Source organism: Lepidochelys kempii, chromosome 3, assembly GCF_965140265.1.
Source record: "Lepidochelys kempii isolate rLepKem1 chromosome 3, rLepKem1.hap2, whole genome shotgun sequence".
Taxonomy (NCBI): Eukaryota; Metazoa; Chordata; order Testudines; family Cheloniidae; genus Lepidochelys; species Lepidochelys kempii.
The window spans coordinates 89845762-89870231 of NC_133258.1; the positions used below are offsets into that span (position 1 = coordinate 89845762).

The following is a 24470-nucleotide window of genomic DNA, read 5'->3' on the forward strand; positions in this document are numbered from 1 at the left end:
ATTGAACCACCAATTTAGTTTGCATAGGCCACTGACCAGTCACCCAGCAGCAGTGATTTTCAGTCCCAACAGACATTCGCTAGATTTGAAGCAGCACACTGTACCGTTGGGGAAAATGGCACTGAGAAGACATTTTCATCTGCTAGGACACGCAGAACCATGGATTATTGGTTATAGATCTTTCTTTCCAGCTTCATTCAAAGAAAATCCATTCTTCTGCACCTCTTCTCAGAATTTTTGCTTTACTCTACTGAAAATGTGCACTACACAAACTCCCTATGCCGCCTATTGATCTGCGTTTCTGTAACACGTCACATGTTCAAAGCCCTGTATAAATATCAAGGAATAAAACCTCATCACATCACTGTGAAATAGTTCAGTTTTATTATTCACATTTTACAGATGGGAGAAGTGAGGGAAAGAGAAGTGAAGTGACTTGCTCAAGGCTGTGCAGCACAACTTCTTGTCACCCAATCCTGCACTGGTTTGGGAATTAATCCTGCTGCTGCATAGGTCCTAGGGCATCACCAACCAAGTGGACACCCGTGGGAGTGAGATGAGCAGCCAGCAGGCCAGCATGCAGTCCAAAGACAGCCTGCACACAAGGATCTGCCCACACAGCAGCAGACAGGGCCCCATTGTGTACTGATGCCCATGCCACAGAGAGGCACATGGCTTCAAAACAGTGCAGCAAGGGGGATTGTGTCTGGGGTCACCGCTCCATCTGGCTGAGATAGACACACCATTGGTTGGCCAACCTTCAGATACACTTCTTCTCCAGCAGAGTTACCTGGGCTTGGGGCCATGGTGCTCGGGTGCAACAGCTGGGTTCCTGCAGTTCCCTGTCTGTATGGTTGGCCCCTACACTTGCAGCCAGTAAGCACAGGGGAATTTGATTTTGGATGGTGGGTGGGGAGTAGCTGCCACCTCCTGGATCACAGTGCCTGCAGGGGGTATGGTTCCATGTCCTGCCTCTACCCTCTTGCCCCGACCCTTCTGTCCTCTGAGCACTCCTGCAGAGCAGGTTGGGGGGTGGTCAAGTGTGCATAGCTCTCCACATCAGGGGCAACTAGGGATCCTCAGTGATAGGGTCACCACACCATGCTCAGTGCTTCTGAGGATCCCATCTGTGTAGTGGTACCCCTGGCAGTGTCCTGCACCACTGGCAGGGTCAAGCCCTGCTCCTCCAAACCAAGCCCCCCAATCCTGTGAATGCCATATTTGTGAATAACTTTGGGCCTGAAGCAAAACCCACTGACATCAATGGGAGATTTTTTCCATCAATTTCAATTATCTTTGGCTCAGGCAGGCCCTTGCTGCATTTGAGTGATGCTATTGAATGAAAGGGAGTTATTCCTGGGCGTTAAGTTACCCATATGTGTTAGCAGGAATGGCGGCGGGGGACTCGCTGTCTACACTTTAGAATCCTAATGTAAAGATTCTATTACTTATTATTTCAAGGTTATCCAAATGGGAGCAATGTATATAAAATGCTCATCAGCCAACATATTAAGAGAAAGCAAAATATACACTTTTCTTATCCAGTGAACATAATCTGGAAAAAAGTGCTAGAAGTTTTACAGTTTTCTGTCAGCATCACCAGGTCAGGGTTTCAAGTTTAGTTGTAATCACCTACTCTTAACGATCATTTATAGGGGATTTGACAGGTACTTTAAAAATAGATTTTCTGTATTTATTTTGTAATAATCTCTTAGAAGGCCAGAATTTTAACACCTTATTCTACTCACTTAACAAACATTTTGGGCCAGACTTCAATGGAGTTACACACTAGCTGAGGATTTGGCTCTTTGTTTCAAAAGAACTCTGCCCATATACCATGTTTTCTTTATTTCTCTCCTGTGTCCTTTATTACTAAATATATTTGCATGAAAACAGGATATTGTAACCGCTAATAGATAAATAATGCAAGAGATGCCATTTAATAACTCTGTCTAACTCATTCAATTATAATTATGGTCCCAATTGACTATCCATACTTTTTAGTCAGTACATTCCATTTGGAAAACTTGTCAAACAGTTTGGTTTGATTTCCAAATACAGAAAAGGATATTGACATCTTCTGATCTAAGGTCTTGCATCAGGGTCTGTTAACCTGATCTGTTGTACCCCTGCATTGTCCCAGTCCCTGCATACCCCATTGGTGCTATCCATAGTACAAATACATTGTAAGAGACAGCCTCTGTCCTGCAGAGCTTACAACCAGACATGAAACAAGACACACTAATTGTGACAAACAAAAGGAGGAGGTAACAAAAATAGGATCATGTAGATTCACAGAAAAACTTTTGCACAACTTAATGGTTCCAAAGTCTTTTCTTTTAAATTAAGAAATAAACTAAGCTATACCCAATGATGCACAGCCAGTGGGCTGATCTCTGATTGCAGCTGTTTCAACTGGAATTTGAAAAAAATAAATAAAAACAATGACATTTTTCTTATATTTTGCAAAAGCTTGTTTTTACAAAAATCTAAATGTGGGCCAAATTTCAGGCAATATTGTTGCCATAAGCCATAAGCCAGCGAGAACCAGCTTTATAATATAACGGGGTGGCCAAACTTACTGACCCTCTGAGCTGCATACGATAAACCTCAGATAGCTGAGAGCCAGGTGCACCTGCCAGGGCTCAGGGCTTCCGCTCTGCAGCAGGGTGGTGAGGCTATGGGCGTCAATCTCGCTGCTGCTGGAAGGTGCCTCCTTCAGGGTTGAAGCCCCGACCCCCAGCAGGCACCTCCTGCCATGCTGAAGCCCTTAGGACCCCCTCTCCACTGGGCAGAAGCCTTTAGTCCCCCCACCCCACCACAGGGGAGAAGCCCTGAGCTCCACTTTCCCAGTCTGGTAAGCTGAGAATGGGAGCTATGGGGGAGGGGGGCTGTATAAGCCACACTTTAACTGTAAAAGAGCCAAATGTGTCTCGTAAGCTGCAGATGGCCACTCCTGTAATATATGAAATAGCACATCATTGCTCTCTTTCGAGCATGATTGCATGTGTGCCAAAATTTCATTTTAAAATCACTTCTCATCTGATTACATGTCCAATTAACCTAGTTCATATGAAATACCCAAGGGGCCATAAAATTCAGGAATTCTTGATCCAAGAACTCCTATGTCACCGGGTTACTATTCTGTTATATATTATTAATTCCTTTGCAATATTTTCCAGTATTTTTAGTCGTTACAGTTTTTTAAATAAAACCCCAGATGATATCTCTAATTTTGACAAGAGACACATGCTTGCAAGGTACTTAACCTGAAAATAAACCTATCAGATCACTCGTCATTATCAGAGGCATAGTTCACACCTTCAGGACTGCTGAAAGTATGGCGGAGTGCAGGATATTTTCCTTTGCTTATTTCTTCATCTGCACTGGTGCCTTCTCTTCTTTCCTCAGACTGAAGGAATCAGATTTCACCCAGCTCATTTGAATCTCTGTTTTCTTGATCTGGTTTGTTTTCTGTGACTAGTACCAAATAGTTTAAGCCTTCGATGTTCCTGGTTTCCATTAATGCAGCTGAAAGAGTACTTTCCGAATCTGTACACGGAGCATCAACATCTGCATCTGAAAGAAAGGCTGCTGTTTTACTACCAATTCAAATGCACCATTAGAAGGCAAAGAGAGTCAAGCAGCAGGTAGAGAAAGTGAATCTAGTGACCACAGAAGGAGTGACAGCTTGCATTTATTCTCTACTGCAGCATGCCTGGATTATATCCTGAAACAAAAAATTCATCACTACTCATGCTGAAAAGGACAGTAATACAGTTATAAATAAGTGATTTGCCTTTCCTGGTAGGAAAGACTGTGTGCATATGGCAAGAATGTTCGTAACCTCTTGGACCCTACTTCTAACCAAAACTGTCCCACCATTTAGGCAGGTTCTTCCCTACTGGCAAAAGGTCAAGTAAAGTATAGATTGATGCATTCTCTACTGAGCTTCTAGGGGAAGAAACATATAACTTAATAGGTTTTGTCCATTTCTGATTACTTTAATTTACAGTTTTTATTCCAACTTTGTATTGCTTAACATTTGTACATGTGCCCAGAACCGGGAATGGGCATATCCTTTAAAACCTGAAAAATAACTGAATAACTAAAAGGCTTGAGTTATCATTGCTGTTATTCTGGGTATTTATTCTTAGTAACACATACCTTTTTTTATTAGATACCTACTTACTTTATTTCATTACTGGAAAATAAAGCATATGACACCCAGCTTCATCTATATGAAAATGAAGCATGTGACATCCAGGTTTATCTACACTTCAGAACCACAAGCATTGCGCTGTTCTACCCAGATAACATTTAATTATTCATGTTGATTCACCAGCTTTTTTTTAATCCTTCTCTGTACTATGAAGAACTCAGAAGTGAGTCGGGTCCACATGATACAGTCAATTCGGAAAGATTATCAGAAAAAAGAAGTTTAATTTAAGAACCCTATTGAGAGGAGGGAAGTTTGGAGACAGATCAAACTATGTTGATGTACTGTGATGACTGACAGCTAAGAACAATCATTTGATACACTCTTTGTCAGTTCAGGGTCATTATGGCAATATTTAGTAAGCCAATCCTTATTGAGATTTCACTCACCAACGTGGCTCTTCTTTGTATTTGGTTTTTTGCTTAATAGAGCACCTAATGGAAACCCTCAGGGGCAAGCTGCCCTGGAATAGGCATGTTGGCTACACACTGAGGGCATATTCTCAACAAACTCTTAAGAGGGAAACCTTAAAATAAGGACTTCCAAGTACAACCAGGTATTTACGGACCAGACATATGCCGGCTGACCAGCCTAAGTATAGAACACTAGAGGAGCATTTGGATTTGTTTCCTGTATAAGTATCTGGAGCTGATGAGGTGATGGTTACAGAAATGTGAGCATGAAGTCACTGGGATATTTTTACCAGATATATAGATACATTACTAATTCTTTCCCCATCAGTCCTGAAGGATCACAGAACATACAAAATATAATTTTCTCCTTAGCTGACATGCCACTGTGACTCCCATTAAAGAAAAAAAAAAGACATCTTGCAACTAACTTCTTGCCTTGTTTTTAATCTTTTAGCTTTGGAGACAAAATAAGAAGAAACACTATTTTGCAGAAGCATTCAATATAGTGTACAAAGCCAGGGAAACAATACAACCCTGTTAAATATACCTTACTTTATATCATGACAGCAACTAGTTACAAAACCACTACAGAACTGATGCTTTACACATTGAAGTTTTACACATGGTTAAATGTGTATGCTCTTTCCATTTGCCTCTATTTATTCTTCTGTTGGCATAACATTCCAGGTGAAGACACCAATGAAAACTTTGCACCTTTTACACTAATGTACAAGCTGAGAAATATATGCTAAGATGTCAAGTTACTGAGTCCAGCGGTCACCTTTTGCATAGGTGAGCTTAGCAAGGCAAGAAAAGCTAACCTGGATCATTACAGCACCAACAGACCAGTAGAGGATACACAGATGAACAATTACAGAAAAGTCATGGCTGGTTAGGAAAGCCTCAGGAAATTAGAGAAAAGGCTGTGAGCACCCGAAGCAGCACTAAAGGCCAGAAAAGCCATAGACCAGCATCTGAGCTGAGTTTGGATAAGCCTTGGGAGGCAAAAGAAAACTGCTAGGTTCTCAAGCGAACAAAGAGGGAGGGACATATGGGTGGGAGCTGGTTTATACCTGGGTCTTGTCAGATTTTGTTGTTAGTTTCAACATTGTTAACATTAGATGTTTGATTTATACCCAGGCTAGGTTATATGTGAGTAGATGCAGCCATTAAATTTTGTTTTGTGATCGCTTCAGATTTCACATGCAAAGCCTGGTTGAGCCAGTTAAACACTCAAATCGGAGACCTCCAAGCAACGTCTGAATGCTATATGCAGTGGTGTGGGTGATTCACCAGTGGGCGCTTACTCCCTTAGCACTTTTCCCAAGAAAAGCATTGTTAAATGCAACGCCCTGGCCAAACTGCAGCTGAATTAATTACACTGGGCCTCTCCTAATTCACCCTGCACTTTCCACTGCCAATTTTCTGCAGTATTCTTCAGTTACCTCCTGTTCTAAATTGATATGCAGTGTTGTTCAGTGCTGTTAAATAGCTACTGCATTCCACCACAGTGGTGGGAGAAGCAATCGCTAGGCATATTCCCTAACTACCTTGTGGGTGTTATGCAATTAGTTCATGTAAGTAAATGTTCCGAGATCTGGTGTGGAAAGGTGCAAATAGTTATAAAGTTTATATAAATATCTTCTGTGTACTTTCAGTATAGTTTTATTTAAAGAAACTTTTGGTATCCTTTATTTTCAGAGATGACAAAATTATAAGAGGAAATCAATCAGCAGAAGGGGTGATTGGTGACGAAGGAGCAAACAGAACATTTTTAAAGCTGGCCTAGAAATGTTACTTTTTCCATTGAAACTATTTTTAGGGGCCAGATCCTGAGCTGGTGCAAATCAGTGCAGCACCAGCAAAATCAGTGCAGCTATATCAATTTACACCAGCTAAGTATCTAGCCCTAGATGTTAATGATTTTGTAATAAAGACGCAACACAAGCTGTCTGATATCGTACAGTTTTTATATGTTGATTAGCACTGTTTCCCTAATTGAAAGTTACTTTCCTATTTTCTTTTTAATAATTATTTGAGATGACATCTCTCGCCCACCACCTCTATGCACACCAAACTATTCATATGTTGGGGAGCAAGAGATGTTTCTGGAGAGAGCATAAAGTTGAGTATATTCCAGACAAGTATTCAGTTACATATCTTTATTCAAGGAATATTAAGGGTAAGAATTTGGTTACGGGACCTTGGATTTCTCGGTCTCAGACATGTATGATAGTATGAGGGAGTATTTCCTACAGATAAAGTATTATGCTGATACCTATCGACTACCTGGAGGTGCAGGTACTGTATTTCAGTAACAAGTATTAACAGAACAAAAATATATCTGTTATAATACTTCACACTGTATTATATATCAGTGGAGATCCATCTGTGTCTCCTGTCTAATCAAGCATATCATCTCACATGTTTTTAGGATGACTCACTAAGCTTTGCTATTCTGTCATCCTAAGGATGCTAAAAGTGAGAATTTTGCTTAGCCAAGGGACAACTGTGCTGTGCACCCATTTATATAGTGTTTAAAAAATAAAAGCAACACTTAAAAAGTTAAAGTCCATTTTTCAAAGAGATGTTTATCAAGAGAAACCTCTGTATGCAAGAAGCACTCTTGGTAAACACAATGTGGGCCACAGTCAAAGCAGGGATAGATGCAGACTGGTTTGTTAGACTAAAATGTATTGTCATCTAAGAATTCCTAGCAAGGATCAGGGCCCCATTGTGCTAGGCACTGTACATACCTGTAATGCAGAAGACAATTTCTTCTCCTGCTTTATAATGACTTATTGTAATTATTACTTTTTGTATTTTTTCAAAATCTAAAGGAAGATGTGACTGTTGTTTCCCTAACCAAGTAGTACCCATTATTTGTTCTCTCTGAAATGAAAGAGTAATTGGCAAGGAAACAGAGATGAAATGACTGTTCTGTGCTGTACTGTTTTTGCGTGCAGTGTTGTAGCCATCCACCTCTACAGCAAAAGGGCTTGAAATAAAAGCCTACTGAAATCAATGGGAATCCTTCCATTGACTTCATTTGGCTTTAGGTCAGACACTAACTGAACTAAATAGAACAGAGGATAATGGAATTTCAGAAGCCTGCACAGAAGGCCAGATACAAGGTTTAGGTGATGTAGTTTATCAGCACACCTGTTTTAGAGAAACTTCTGCTTGTCCAAGTGATTTACTTAAACACAGGCAGGTGTGCAGAACAAAAGCAGGTAAGAGTGATTGGTTTTAACAAGGTACATGAGTTGAAAACCATTACTCGTCATCCAGCAGATGCTATGCTCTCTAATCCCAGATTTTAACACTGCAGAGAAGTTTAAATAGATCTGATCACTCCTCTGAGCAACAGAGAATTCAGCAGAAAAAAGACTCATGACATACACCCTGCAGGTTAGTTTATTACTCTTTTTTTTTTTCAAAATGTGAATTGAACATTTAAGAATGGTGGTGGCTTGCCAGCTCTAAAGACAGAAAATAATATAGCCACAAAATAATTTACCATGGACAGTGGCACTGCTGCCTTCTTCAAACTTCCCCACCCTTGTGTCTGATCTGTCTGGAAGGACCATTTCTAGATGGGACAGAGTAGCAGAGGCTCAGACTGGCACTTTGAGCAACTAGAGATTTGCCTGATACATCCAGCTGGAGCAAGAAGTGGGCGCTGAGTAGAGCACTGATCAAAACTAGTGCTGCCCAGCAGACAGACAGATACTTAGATATTCGATTACCTTCTATTCAATACTCCTCAGACAAAGTACATTCAGCTGCAAAAAGAGCCCAGCACATCTGTCCAATATTTTTGAACATTAACATTTGGTAGACACGCCTGGTCTGTTCAGTGGGTACACAGAGCTTTCACTCCATTTAATAAAATCACTAGAAAAGACCTAGGGGGTGTAATGATGCTCAGTCTGTAATATGGTAACGCCCCATAAAATAGATCTGCTGACCATATTCCAGTACAGGGTCTCTATAAAGAAAAGCCAACTCTTGTAATGATTGTTTTGTTTCTGGAAAGGATTTGTGAACTTGTTAAAATGTCCCAAATAAATAAATACCCAACTAGTCCTGCCAGGTCTAAAAGGCAGGGAGCTGATCAGCTCCCTCAGCTTTGCTAAATATCCAATCCAGCAGACTGAGACATTGGCAAACCTACAATTGCACTTGTAGGTATAAACTCCATGTTTGCATCCACAAATGAAGCAGTCTGGGAACGGCACAACCAAACACCCAGCTTGCATGTGCAAATGCAGAGGGTTGTTCTGTAGAAACCTGGATAAACCTGACAATTCTACAGGTACATTTCTGGAGGCTGACAGAAATTTGGGGCCTTAATGTTAACATGGTAGTTAGTGATACTTTTCATTTAGGCTTTTTGAAATTGGAGGAAGGATGCTCTTATGTTTCAGGCACTGAACTGGGTCTCAGAAAATTTGGGGTTTGATCCTGGCTGTGCCTATGTGACCTGGGGCAATTCACTTATTTTACTCTGTACCTCAGTTCCCCAGTCCAATGGGATAACCGTGCTTCCCTGTCTCACAAGGGTGTTCTGAGGATAAATTCATTGTTTGTGGGCACTCAGAAACTACAGTGATAAAAACCATAGAAATAACAACTGTGGGAGGAAAGCTATACACTCACATTGGTTAAATTATCGAAACTGCCACAGTGCAGTGCACTTGCAGTAGTTGTTGGGAAGAACACAAAGACTTTGGTTGTGGATGATCAGCGAAAGGCTACAGACTAAAGGCTGAATCTCAGAGTAATGGAGCAGAAAGAAGTTCTCTCTTCTGCACCTTTATAATGTTCACACTGCTGTGCTTACTCTAGAGTTGGATATTCTACAGATTCATGTTCCCCTCTGAAGAACAACCCATGGTATTTGGTCATTGTTCTTGGTGCATCACTGCCATGCTCACATCAATATTTTGGTGTCACCAATAGGATGTTGTGTGACATGTAAAAAAGGACAGGTTGCGTGTACAATAGCTGGCGGTCACCAGTGAGGCAGGCAGGTAAAGTGGCTAGCTTTCCAGGAGCTACAAGCCGCTTTTTCTGCAGGTGTGGAGACATTTATACAGTTGGACTGGGAGAGAGATCAGGCGTCCAACAGCTATCCTCTTCCTCACTGCTCCTCTTCTTTGAACTCTCCTTTCTCCCCCTCTCCTAATTAATTTCTTGCCCTGCAGATTGGGGAACTTTGGCATAGAACCTTGTCTCCTGAACGTGTCTGTTTTAGATATCATCCTTCTGTATAGTTGTATTTTAAGAGGCTGGATATTTGCTGGGGTCTTTATGTCATTCACACTTCTCTATTACATACATTCTTATTTCTCCTAAGAGTCAGGGGTTATAAAGTAGCACTCATCTATCTCCTTCCCCAACAGCAGGCTTCTCTTTAGATCCTACACTGTGCCCTTCACTGTGGTACCTGCATGCCTAATGTCCTCAATGTCCTTAGGGTATATGGTGCATTGCAGCCAGGGCTGGGAATGGCAGGTTGTTTAGATATACCTGCTCTAGCTGTACTTTAGTTAGCTCACTAAAAATAGAAGTAAGGATGTCACAGCCCAGGCTTCAGCATGGGCTGCACTAATCCTCCTGACACCCTGGATACATATTTGTTTGTGCATCTAGTATGGGTACATTCACATGAGCTTCCCTCCACAGCCCCGGCTGTAGGGTTGATGTAGTGTCATTACAACTTCAAAGATAAGTTCTCCTGTCAATGCAATGTGCAAGTAGGTCTCCTGATTTTCCATGGATCTCTGTGCCCAAGGTCAGTTCAAACAGTTATCTGTCTGCAGTGTAAATCCCCTGAAATAGCATTCACCCAAATATTGCCTCCATATGTGGGGCTGATTTAAGCAAGAGGTGGCAATTCAATTCGGGATCCTGAACTAAAATGAGCACTCCTTAATTACTCTGTTGTAAATTGTTTTGGGCAGGGAAAGTGTCTCAGTCTATGAATGTCAAACGCTCCATAATATCGAAGTGATTTTTAATAAGAATAATCCTGAGTTTACACATGCTATCATTTTAGCTGTGACTAAATTAAGCACATTTATGTTAGCACTGGTAAGACCAAGGCCAAATCAAATAAACCAAAGGTCTGTTCCATGACGAATTATCCGAGACCTGTTTTCCAAAAATGTTACATGACCGTTGGCCTTTGTGTGTAATGAAACTCCTGTTACAAATCTCCAGCCAAGAAATGCTCACTGTCACCAAGAGATTTGGTTCCAAGAGAAAGAGTCACATGCCGAGGGAAGTGAAGTGATAGGCCTAATAATAATAATACCTAGCCTTACTTGGCATTTACATCTTCCAAGTGCTCTAGAATTCTTACCTAACTGATTCTCCCAACACCCCAGGAGGTAGGTAAGAGTTAGTATCTCCATTTTATAGATGGTCCAACTAAGGCACACTAGATTTTCTAGGATCTCCACCAGTGCACTAACACGGGTGCAGCTCCACCAGCAGGTAGCAAGAGAGGATGCACTTGTGTACACAGGGCACTGGCATTTTTACCATCGGGGTGTCTAACCCAACTCAGAACAGGAAAGATGACCCAATAAAGCTGCTTACTGTCACTAGTGCCCTGCCTACACTTGTACTTCCACCATTGCTACCCACCAATGGAGCTGCAATGCTGGTTGCACAGTAGTGGAAGATTTCCCCCCAAAAGATAGTGTAAAACGACTTAAAATGTTAGTGACCTCCTTCACAAAGGTGCTGAGCAGTCACAGTTCCCACTGATTTCAACATATATTTTAGCCAAGACTGGTAGCACCACCTATTATTAAGGTTGCCCGACACTTCTCCCAATAAGACCGTTTTTCAGCGGCATATAATTTTGCCAGACTTCAACTGTTTGGGCTGAAATTTTCTATGCTGGGTGTCTGCCTCAGGCTGAATTGTTTTGGAACATTTCAGCCAAAATGGATGAGCCATTTCGTCTGTGCAACCTTAATTCATCCCTCTTGTGAGTATGCAGTATGACTATGGTAACGATCGCAATAACAAGAATACCTCACCCTTTCTTTTGGTGATCTCCTCTGCAGTTTACAAATATCATCCAATTAATGTCCACAAGCCCACTGTGAGGGAGATAAGTAGTACTGTTCCCATTTTGTCACTGGTGAATTTGAGGTAAAGAAATCACTAAGGGTATCAGTGTCTGTCCGTCTGAATTTGTATGACAATGAATTCCTGAATCCTATTCCTTTTCTCAGAGCATTAGAACATGCTGTTCTCCCACTGCTCATAACCTTGGACACTTGTTTCATGTGAGATAGTATTTTCTGGCTGACAGACTTGTTGGGCCACAACCCAATCTCATTTACACTAGATGAAATCTGGAGTAACTCCCTTGATGCCAACGGAGTTACCCCAAATTTGTACCAATGTGAGATTGCTATGTGGCCCATTTAAACAAAATATTTTTCATGTCTAAAACACCTGCAACATTATGTTTTGTAACTACATCACTATTTTACAGCTACAAGAGCATTTACCTATTCTGCTTTGTATAATCATACACAGAATGCCAGTTATAGAGAGAGTGATAAGCTACTAACTAAAAGCTAAGTTGTAAATAATATGGAACCAAGACATGATAATGAAAGAACAGAAGGAAAAGCTGAACTACAATGTTGCCTACTTTAAATTATCCTGTACCTTGTCAACAGGGGAAACAAGTGGGACTGAAGGCATTGACTCAAACTCACCTTCAAAGGCATGGTTGAGGACTCCAGTAGAAAGCATTCTGTCCTCAAGCTGGAGAGTGCAGCACATCGGAGAGTTTCTCAGTTCTTGCAGTTGGTCCTGAATATAACAGAACGTAGGCCTATTGTGAGGTTCTTGGGCCCAGCATTTTGTCATTAAATCCCGTCTAGAAAAAAATAAATGATAAAATAAATAAATTAATTCTAATGTAATTATAGCCACCATTATAATGAAGCTATGTTAGTGGATCATTAAATCCTCACCACCAATAGCTTTGAGGGCCAGATTTTCAGCTGAGGTAAACTGGCATATCTCCATTGACTTTAATGAGTCTATGGTGACTTACACTAGAATGTTTCATTAATGAACACATAGATGAACACGATAGGCTGGGGAAGAGTCAACACGGCTTTTATAAAGCAAAATCATGCCTCACTAATCTATTAGAATTCTCTAAGGGTGTCAACAAGCATGTGGACAAGGGTGGTCCAATGGATATAGTGTACTTGGACTTTTACAAAGTCTCTCACGAAAGGTTTATAAGTAAAAGTAAGGAGTCATGGGATAAGAGGGAAGGTCCTCTCATGGATCAGTAACTGGTTAAAAGATAGGAAACAAAGGGTAGGAATAAATGGCCAGTTTTCACAGTGGAGAGAGGTACATAGTGGGGTCCCCACCAAAGATCTGTACTGGGACCAGTGCTATTAAACATATTCAGAAATGATCTGGAAAAGGGGGTAAACAGTGAGGTGCCAAAATGTGCAGACGATACAAAATTACTCAAGACAGTTAATCTCTCTGTCTGTTTTTTATTTAATCAAGCTTTTTACTGGGGAGGAACTCTCAATATTGGCCAGTGTTACAAGTACAACTGCTTAGCTACACATATAATCAAAAATGTTTCTTCACCAAACTCAGCAGCAGAACTTTCATGGATAGCGAGGGGTTATGTGTGGAAACGATGGTCTCATCTACATTCAGGGACCACCATAATTCAGTTATTGGGGTAGCTGTGCTGGTACACACTCCTACATGTAGACAAGAGCCTTTTGGGGTTTGCATTGATTTAGCTCAATTGTTCAAACTTTGGTTTGCCTTTGTCTACACTTAGGGGTTCACACCAGTGTAGTTATGCCAACTGATGGCCATCAATTACTATATCAGGGTTTAAGTGTTGATAAAGTCAATATTTACTTAAGTGTAAATGCTTGTAGATCACATAGACCCTGTCCCAACTCAGTACTAGAATTTACCCCCTCCACTCCTACAGGGAAAGTGGATTATTATCTTCCTGGATTAACATTTTGATAAACAAATGGTGTGTGTGGGGCGGGGGGGGGGGCATTCACATCCTCCTCCCTACCAATACAGTCCCTGCCCCTTCAAGGCCTTTTATGTCCTAGGCTTCATGTGAGTTCTACTTGTCCCTGCAGTGAAAGCCTACCACAAATTCCTAAACACTTCTTAATTGAAGTTGTTTGGCCTTTGAACCCTCTTCCTATCGGTGACCGTTTGTTTTGTAAAATGACAGTGAGCGAGCTGAAGTGCAGAGGAGACGATTAATGACTGCTGATGTCCAGTGCAGGTTCAATTGGGAAGCAGGAATGCCAAGAATCTAGGCATTCCATTAATAACTGAGCAAAGCAGCAACAAGCGATTTACTTTACTGACAGAATCGGCGTGCAGGTGCTGAGTGGTTGGCCAATGAGATAAATGAAGGTACAAGACTTAAAGAGCTAATTCAGACTCCTAGCTTTTAAAGATCAGGTTATTGATCTTAGGCCCTCATCCTACAAGTTACAACGTGTGAATGACCCCCACCACCTCCGTGCAGTCCCCCTGAAGTATGGATCTCTGCAGGGGTCCACCTGCACATTGTAAATTGCAGGACTGAAGCCTTAGCGGGTTATTTCAGCTAAAACAGATTTTCCTTGTTCCTTTTGAAGGTCTACTTAATCTTTATCAAGGCAACACAGAGCCTTGAATAGCTTCCTACTAGAAATAAATTTCATGTGATGTATTTGTTAAATACTCTCCAGCAATGATCCATGAAACTAATGCTGCTACTCACTAACCCCCTGCCGTAGAGGGCAGGGCTCACCAATTCTTCCCAAGCCACTTCTATAAAGCAGACATTTGTGGGACTTTTACACCAGCAGGGATCTTGCATGTCAACTGGTCTCTCTTTCCATTTTTTGGACTGAATGCCAAATGCCCTGCTGTGACTACTTAGATGATAATAGCAACTTCAAATATAAGTCCTCCTCAGAGAGTTTAAAGGGTGAAATGGGTTTGCTCCATCTCCCTCAAGCGACAGGCATTTTGAGCCATTCTGCACATCAGTCTTTTTAAAAAATTTCATTTTAATGTAGTGCTTAAGATAGCCCGGAAAGGTGCTGTTTTTATCCACAGATATGTACAGAACAATCAGAAGAAGAATAAACTTCTCACTTTGCCTCAACCTTTCTCTGTAGAGAGTACTTCTAGGGTGAGGGGGTGCCTGGTCTCCAAACACATTCCATCTATGGCTGGTTTTCTGAAATTGCCAACAAGGGTGCTAACCATGATGGTTACATAGGCACCTGTACACTAGGAACTAGACTGAGACTAAAATTCTTAAAGCCATCATGACTTCTCTTGACTACTGAACTGGCTGCAGTCAAACCTGTGACCTATATAAGTGAAGGCTACCTAGGCCATTACCAGTCCACACATCTTATGTTTAACTGCTTGGATGTGATACATTCTGTGAGTGGCAATATAATGCACAGACTGAGAAAACCCAACTTCTGCACTCAAGTGGTTAAATTTAAGGGACAGAAGATGAACTCTCTGAAATTACCACTGAATTTGATTAGATACATCTCTTGCTACAAGATTCATTCCCAACGCTGAATGTCCAAATTATATCTTGGTTCCTGCATGTACAACAACAAATACACACCATTTAATTTTAGGGCTGAATTTTCAGCCACAACCAAAGCTCTACACTCACAAACTGGGCCATTGGATGAGTAGCTAGCCAGCTGGGGCATGCAAATGCAGATTATTTTGTCTGCCAAAAAGAGAACACACTGAATGCTGCAGGGGAAAGCTACTGCATGTGCAAAAGTTCCCATGCAAAATGATGTGCAGGTGGACATGTGGCCCTCAGTATCTCATTAATGTTCATGATTCTATTCAAACAAAATTAACTTACAGATCATCCGGACAATTGTTTGGCAACTCCAGCCTGCCTCCTGATTGTACATGATGTAAAACATCAAGATTGGAGTAACCTGGATATGGCTGATGACCCAGAGTTAAAGTTTCCCAAACCAAGACTCCAAAAGCCCTAAGGAAGGCAAAGGGAGAATTTTAATGAGCTTAATGGATGTCATAAATAGGCAATTATGTCTACTGTTATTTAACTTAATTTTCGCTAACCTCTAAATAAGAAAAAACAGAGCTAAAGGGTTTTAATTTCATATGAACCAGTTCATACATTCTTAACCAGGTCTCTAGAGCTCCTAGAAAAAACTACAGGAAGTAACCTATTATGCCACCTATCCTTCACGCACGTTGGGATCAATCCTGTAAGGAACTGAGCACCCTCACCCTCCACTGACACCTTGTAATATACAATTGTATCATATTTATTTAAGCAGCCTCTAGTGGCGTCACTGGGAGTTACACTTGCTTAATATCACTCGGGAGGCAGTCAGCACCTACAATCTGGGGCCTGGACTTGAAGCACTATACATTTCCCTTATGTAAATAAAAAGAGTGAAAATTAAATGGCTGCAGTGAAGTACTGTTGAAAATTCTAACTGTGCTGATGCTAGGATCCAGACTGGGACAAAGGTCTAAAGAAGTGTATTAAAAACTTAAGGTCATTGAGGAGCTTGGGGAAATAGTGCTAAGGAGAAAAGGTTTGCCTCTGTGGAGGATGCACCATTTGGTCTAATGGAAAGTGGAGTGGGAAGAATGTGATGTCAGCAGTCAGTTCATTGACAAAAAAAAGCAAAATAGACACTTTGTGGACATACATATAAATTTGTTTTGGTCATGTGACCCTAGTTACTTCCAGCTGGACTGAAGTGAGACTCCATGGCTTTAAATAATGAAATATATACATGCAGGTATTTGTCAGAAGGCGGGACCTTTTATCAACTCAGGAAAACATCAACAAGCAGACATTATTTCCCTCAGTATAAAAATGACCAGAGATGGCACTATAAATAACACACCATTGCTACTGCAAACTGATTTTTCCCTGCTTTACTATTTATTATTTTTCCCACCTCTTTGTACCCCCAGGAACTTACCATACATCAGATCGGTTAGTAAACACACCATCAATAAGACTTTCAGGTGCCATCCATCTCACAGGGAGAAGCCCTTCTCCTCTTTTCCTGTAATAATCGTTTTTATAGACATCCCTGGCAAGTCCAAAATCCCCAATCTTCACTATTCGGGAGAGGTTGGTGTATTCCTTCACTGACACAAGGCAATTACGAGCTGCCAGGTCCCTAATATACAAGCATAAACAATGATGGAATTGTAATAGTTTTTGCCACGCAATCATTTTCAGTTTAGTTTATTTGCTCCTACAAAGTGTAGGTAACAACATGTAAGAGCTACAAGGAAATTAACCCTGTACCTATGAATGAAGTGCATTTTCTCTAAATAGACACAACCTTTGCAAATATCCAGACAGATAGCCAGAAGGTCAGCCACTTTTAGCAAAGGACCGCAGAACTAAAAGAAAGAGAGGCTGTGATTAGCAATGTCTTCCATCTTTACAAAGGCAAAACAAAAAAGACCACTTGTTATGACAAAATTTATTGCTTGTCTCCTTTTGAGATTACCAGAGATTTTCAAAAGTGCAAAAAGCAGGTAGGTGAAAAATCTCTGTATATTACCAGGACAGACAACTCTGGGTATTCATGATTCAAGAACAAGAGGATTCTCTATTATCTAAGTAATATCAGTGAGAGATAGCAAAACAAACCCTATTTGCCGACTTCAGAGTAAACATAATACTTACTGATGTCAATGGGAGATATATGTACCATGTAGTGGGAGAATTGGGCCCCTGGAAATTATCCCCCACCTTTAAGGCATTATTGAGGACAGGCTAATTACTCAAGAGCTAATCACTAAACACTCTCATCAGGCCAGAGACAAGCAAACTTTCTGTAGTATGGATCAATAGCTAAGATCAGTACACTGGATCTGGACTAGGCATAGGAATGGCGGTGAATTAGGTTGTTGCTACAATGCCATAAAATCCTGACTTTAAGTCATCCTTGCCAGTGACTTTATAATCCATGTTATTATTCCACATACTAAATATGAATCACCCAAGTAAGAGATTTATCCCTCCTCCCCAACCCTTCATTAGTTGGTAGATCTCCACTAGCATATAAACTCTTTGAGACAGGGACAGCATTTTCCTATATGTCTGAGAACTGCCTTTCCATTATAGATGCTTCTGCAATACAAATCATAAAAAGAGAAAATATTATATTATCAGCCTTATTTATGCCTATTTGGGGTACATGATTTTACTAGGTAAATTCAATGGGCATTTTAGGACTAAAAATGTTTTTTGAAAATATAGTCCTAGGCCTATTGGCAGATCAAGCTATTGCCACACAAGAGACCTGAAGTTGGTTATGAGCTCAATGTTGAGTTCCTGGGCTGCTATGAAGAAGCCAGTTCAGAGACCTTCAGATGGAAAAAAGGGTTGGACAGACACAGGGCCTTTCATCAAGGGTAAAAGAGGAAAACAGTGGGATCCTTCAGGAATGCCACCAGCAGCTAAAAATAAAACATACCTTTTGGAGTCCACTGCCTACCTTTTGCCCTCTGGCTCCTCGTAAATAGCTGAGTAGATCTCCTCCTTCCATCAGTTCCAGGATAATGTACTGGGGTTCATTCAACAGACAAACTCCAAGTAACTTCAGGATGTGGGGATGATCAAATTTGCTGAAAAAAACAAAACATACGTAGGAGGAAAAATCCAACAAAAATCATGGACTTTACTACCTAACTGGACTTGCACCCATTTCCTGCTACCAGTACTGTACTAAGTGTTTCATCTCTAAAATCCTGTCTGTACCAATTGCAGGCTTTTGACACTTGCAAAGTTCTGTATCTCCTCAACCTTAAAGAGAGCTCAAGAATATATATACCAAAAATGTAGCTTTATGTTATTCTATGGGGTAGGGTGGTTAGGCATGGACTTCAGAGTGTTCCTTAGGGTGACCAGATGTCCTGATTTTCTAGGGACAGTCCCAATATTCAGGGCTTTGTCTTATAGAGACGCCTATTACCCCCCCCAATGTCCTGTCCTGATTTTTCACACTTGCTATCCAGTCACCCTAGTGTTCCTAGAAAAAAAGGAACTGTGCAGAGGAAGAATACCCATGTGATTGTCTCCTCTTGGTTGAAGTTAATACGAACTGCAATCTGTCCTTGATATTCTGGAGATTTACTACATTTATAGTGTTTTCTGCAACATAACATTAAATGAGAAAAAAGAGGACATTTTACAATTACTATTATTAGAGTGGAATGACTCACCCAGAGAAATCCATTCCATCATATAGTCTGTGGGGCAACATATCATCTTAGTGCAGAGGAGCTTCAGCAGCTTTGCCATAGCTTTGTGCTCGTGTAACGCTGACAGACCCCGGTCGTCAGCAGGCAGGATCGAACCTGCAGCCTCTGGAGCTTAGTGCATGAGCCTCTACCACATGAATGAAAAGCTAACTGGCTGTTAGCTAAGGCTGTAGAGCAGACTCGTTTTTCTCTCTCTCGCTTTAAATGGTCTCGGTGCCACTAGATGGGACATAACACCATAACCTGGAGGTGTGTGGGTTACATACTTCCCCTAGCCAAGGAAGTGCATCCTGAGCTTCAGAGACTTCCCAGTTGGAATCATGGATGAGCCCCCACTTGTAACGCCAACATACCCCGGTCATGGGCGAGCGAGATCGAACTTGGGGCCTCTGGAGTCAACTGTTGACCTGGGTCAACTGGCTCTTAGCTAAGGCTGTAGAGCAAATGCATTTAACTTTCTCTCTTAAAGTGGTCTTGGTGCCACTAGATGAGACAGAACACCACACCCAGGAGGTGTGTGGGTTACGTTAGCTTGTCATGAATTTCGACTAACCAACAGTCTAAAGAAGACTCTGATTATGGCACAGGGTGTGTTGGCTGCACCAGAGGTTTCAATAGCTAAAACCATACTAGATATTGTGCACAAGTTCTGCTATCTAGAATCATCTGTACTAGAGAACTTATTGCGAGATGACAAGCTTAATTCTTGCATCAGCAGCCGCCATATTCAGCCAACTAACCAAGGGCATGTGAGATAACAGGAAACTAACACTGAACACCAAGATACACATCTAGCAGACCTGCATTTTGAGCACATTGCTGTTGGGTGGCGAGGCCTGGACCACCTACCACAGACATGAAAGAAGGCTAAACATCTTTCACACACCTGCTGCCTTTCCCGTATTCTAAATATCAAGTGGGAAACCAAAGTTCCTGACACTTGAGAAAGCAACATTGCCAAGTCTAATCACTCTTCTCGAACACAGATGTCTCCGTTGGCTTGGTCATCTACACCCAATGGAAGATGAACATAGTCCAAAGGATTTCCTGCATGGAGAACTTATAAATACCCTGAGGCCACTAGACTGACCTAGGGTCAGGTACAAGGACGTTTGCAAGAGGGACTTGAAAACTTTCAACATTGACACCATAAGCTGGGAAAGGTGCAGCTAGCAACAGGCTGCTCTAGAGGCCTGCACTTTAGCAGAGAGTCAAAGAGCTGAAGGGAGTGGTTGTGAGAGAGGAAAGTGAAGAGAGCGAATAGCAAAGTGCAGCAGTTCTCAAGCGCTAGTAATGAGCTGACTTCTTCCTCTGGCCCTGTACCTTACGCCTGCGTTATCTGAGGCAAGGACTGTCACTCAAGAATTGGAATTTTTAGCCACTTGTGATGCTGCCGAATGACACACAGTAACTGAACTTTTTTGGCACTTACACCATCACTTTTTGAAACAGATGGTTGCCATCATATAGTTTTTAGGGGCAAATGACCATAGATTCATGAGAGTTAGAGATGTAAAAGACCTATTAGGTTACCCAGCCCAACCACTTGCTTATGCAGTATTGCTTCCTATAGTACATTTTCAAGGGAAATCTAAAACTGTGTGAAGAATACTTGCAATCACATCTGTTTGCATGCATAAACCCATTAAACAGACTTTTATGTGTCCAAACAAATAGGGATATTATAGGGACTCTCTAAAATCTAGTACATTTCAAAGAAGGAATTAAAAGCAGTTCCAGATTCTGTCCGTTTCTGTGTTTCTACAATCACAATTTCTTATGATTTAAAATGTTTTTTTCTCCCCACTGCTGCATGAAAGATTCTAAACAATCTGGGAAACTATCCAGGGGATAGAGTGAAACTGACTTTAGTCAAAGTGCTGTCAAATATAAACAAACAAATAAAACGGAGAAACTTTTTTCCTCTAACCTCTTTCAGTTCCAGGAATCTTAGGTGTTGCTTGTAACAATAGTAGGTAAAAACTTTTCCGTGAGAAGTGTGATTTTTAAGTTGACAGTTCCCTTCCCCCGCCTGGCACATACCTCTCAATCATACATAAACTTTGGCTCTCAAGAACAATAGTAAGAGTAGGAGCACCTGGTACTTCCCTTACAAGTCTCCAACAGTTTCTCCACAGACTTGTCATTCTTTATCTCCTGAGATTTTGCAATATATTTTTGAACACAAGAGACTCAGTTACCAATATCCAATATCAAATGATTGTTTGAAAACAGAATGTAACCCAAGTATTTTATCACTGGTGCATAATAATAGTAACAGAAGCAATGTATATTCCTTGTTTAAACACAACAGTGTGCATAGCATTACAGTCTGCATTGCAATATTCATTTAGACAGACAAGCAACAGAAAGATTATATTTAGATAAAAAGCACATCAGGATTTTTTAAACAGCTGCAATTATGTTGCCCAGTCAGTCCTCAGCTTCAATAATTTATGAGACCTAACAGATAAATATCAAGCATCTACCATTAGACCTTCTTGACAGCTAATGAAAATATCTCCCATTTTGGTAAGTGCCTCACATGAAAATTCAGTAACAAATGAAACACATGAAAAAGTTCCTGGTTTAGTGAAGGTTAATGGGAACAATGAATTTTTAATTTTTGTTTCATATTCTGCCTATCTCTAAGTCCCATTGTGTGTGTTCGTGTGTGTAAATTTAATTGTACTAATTTTCAGGGGTCTCTATTTCCAGGAATTTTGTGTTTAAATTATTTATCTGTAAGAAATAATGCAGTAAGTAGGGATGCATAAAATATTTTGTCTACAGATATATACCATATTCATTTTACCTAGAAAAATATATGTTTGTAGTATCTTAGTGACAAGCAGACTGATTTTAAGTTAAACTCTTACTAGGAACAGTAACGATGTATAAAACTAAGGTTACAAACTTTCCTAAAGTCCTCCAGGAAGTGAAGAGTTGTCACACTTTTTGGAGAACTTATTCTATAGCACAATGTAGCTGGAACTTAAGGTCGCAAAGGGAAGGCTACTTACCTTACAGTAAGTGGAGTTCTTAGAGATGTGTTCTCCCTGTGGGTATTTGCTGTAGGGTGTGCATCCGCTATGTGCGCCTAGGACCAGAAATTCTTCAATCACAGTGTCAGTTATGTAAGAACATAAGAACGGCCATACTGGGTTAGACCAAAGGTCCATCTAGCCCAGTATCCTGTCTTCCAACAGTGGCCAATTCCAGGTGCCCCAGAGGGAATGAACAGAACAGGTAATCAAGTGATCCATCCCCTGTCGCCCATTCCCAGCTTCTGGCAAACAGAGGCTAGGGACACCATCTTTGACCATCCTGGCTAACAGCTATTGATGGACCTATCCTCTGAATTTATCTAGTTCTTTTTTGAACCCCTTCAAAAACACAACATCCTCTGACAAAGAGTTCCACAGGTTGGCTGTGCGTTGTGTGAAGAAACACTTCCTTTTGTTTGTTTTAAACCTGCTGCCTATTAATTTCATTTGGTGACCCCTAGTTCCTGTGTTATAAGAAGGAGTACATAACACTTCCTTATTTACTTTCTCCCCACCAGTCATGATTTTATTCACCTCTATCATATCCCCCTTAGTCATCTCTTTTCCAAGCTGAAAAGTTCCAGTCTTATCTTTCCTCATATGGAAGCTGTTCCATACCCCTAATCATTTTTGTTGCCCTTTTCTGTACCTTTTCCAATTCCAATATATCTTTTTTGAGATGAGGTGATCACATCTGCACGCAGTATTCAAGATGTGGGCGTACCATGGATTTATACAGAGGCAATATGATACATTCTGTCTAATCCCTTTCCTAATGATTCCCAACATTCTGTTAGCTTTTTTGACTGCTGCTGCACATTGAGTGGATGTTCTCGGAGAACTATCCACAATGACTCCAAGATCTCTTTCTTGAGTGGTAACAGCTAATTTAGGCCCATCTTTTATATGTACAGTTGGGATTATGTTTTCCAATGTGCAGTACTTTGCATTTATCAACACTGAATTTCATCCGCCGTTTTGGTGCCCAGTCAACCAGTTTTGTGAGATCCCCTGTAACTCTTCACAGTCTGCTTTGGACTTAACTATATTGAGTAGTTTTGTATCACCTGCAAATGTTGCCACCTCACTGTTTACCCCTTTTTCCATTGGTCCATATCTGCAATGCTATTCCTCCTCATGCCACAAACCGAGGGCATAAATGGTGGTGCCAACAGTCTGCCCCTTCAGTTCCTATTCCACAGCGAATCACGTGAGGATCCAAATCAGAGGGGAAGGAGAGCAGGTCAGGAATACCCACAAGTACCACACATCTCAAAGGAATCCAGTTGTTATAAGGTAAGTAACCTTCCTTGCTTCTTCTAGTGCTGGTCCCCATCTGTGTTCCCGCTAAGCTGCACGATTGGGTGGCTGACCAGGAGTGATTCAAGTGCCATGCACTTGATTAGCAGAGCTGCACACATCTGGCAGCATGTATTCAGGTACCCCTCCCCCTGCTACTTTGCAGCCATGTTGGAGCCCCTTGGAGCCCCTGGCCAGCTGCAGGCTGTGCAGAGTGGGGGGAAGGGGGAGGCACTGATGTCAGGGTGTCCCCCTCCCCCTGCCCTTGGAGCCCCTGGCCAGCTGCAGGCTGTGCAGAGTGGGGGGAAGGGGGAGGCACTGATGCCAGGGTGTCCCCCTCCCCCTGCCCTTGTACCCCATCTCTGCAGAGCAGGGGAGTGGGGACAGGGATCGGGAGCAGGAGAGCTGCTGCAGTCTGAGATCTGAACGAGCCTTCCAGGCGGTGAGTGAGTGCCTTAAAAAGACAGCCCATGGTCTCTCAGAGATGTCCCCAGCAGCCAGCACACACACACACACACAGAGTCATAAATATAAAGGGAAGGGTAAACACCTTTAAAATCCCTCCTGGCCGGAGGAAAAACCCTTTCACCTGTAAAGGGTTAAGAAACTAGGATAACCTCGCTGGCACCTGACCAAAATGACCAATGAGGAGACAAGATATTTTCAAAGCTGGAGGGGGGGAAGAAACAAAGGTTCTCTGTGTCTGTGTGATGCGGGAACAGAAAAGGAATGGAGTCTTAGAACTTAGTAAGTAATCTAGCTAGCTATGCATTAGATTTTTTTTTGTTTAAATGGCTGATAAAATAGCTGTGCTGAATGGAATGTATATTCCTGTTTTTGTCTCTTTTTGTAACTTAAGGTTTTGCCTAGAGGGATTCTCTATGTTTTGACTCTGATTACCCTGTAAGGTATTTACCATCCTGATTTTACAGAGGTGATTCTTTTACTTTTTCTTCTATTAAAATTCTTCCTTTAAGAACCTGATTGCTTTTTCATTGTTCTTAAGATCCAAGGGTTTGGGTCTGTGTTCACCTATGCAAATTGGTGAGGATTTTTATCAAGCCTTCCCCAGGAAAGGGGGTGTAGGGTTTGGGGAGGATTTTGGGGGGAAAGACATTTGGGGAGAAAGCAGGT

The 24470-nt window shown here is 41.4% G+C and overlaps 1 protein-coding gene across 1 annotated transcript in view; it reads right to left on the minus strand.

The window, feature by feature from the left end:
- Positions 1–343: 343 nt before the first annotated feature.
- Positions 344–24470, minus strand: part of ROS1 (ROS proto-oncogene 1, receptor tyrosine kinase) — a 103489-nt gene continuing 79362 nt past the window's right edge. Inside the window, exons 38-43 of the mRNA XM_073336658.1 lie at positions 18204–18354; positions 17024–17121; positions 16689–16892; positions 15581–15715; positions 12384–12547; positions 344–3579 (exon numbers count right to left, since the gene is read on the minus strand). Of these exons, the coding sequence (XP_073192759.1) occupies positions 3422–3579; positions 12384–12547; positions 15581–15715; positions 16689–16892; positions 17024–17121; positions 18204–18354 (910 nt within the window). The 3' untranslated portion in view covers positions 344–3421. The remainder of the gene's footprint in view (positions 3580–12383; positions 12548–15580; positions 15716–16688; positions 16893–17023; positions 17122–18203; positions 18355–24470) is intronic.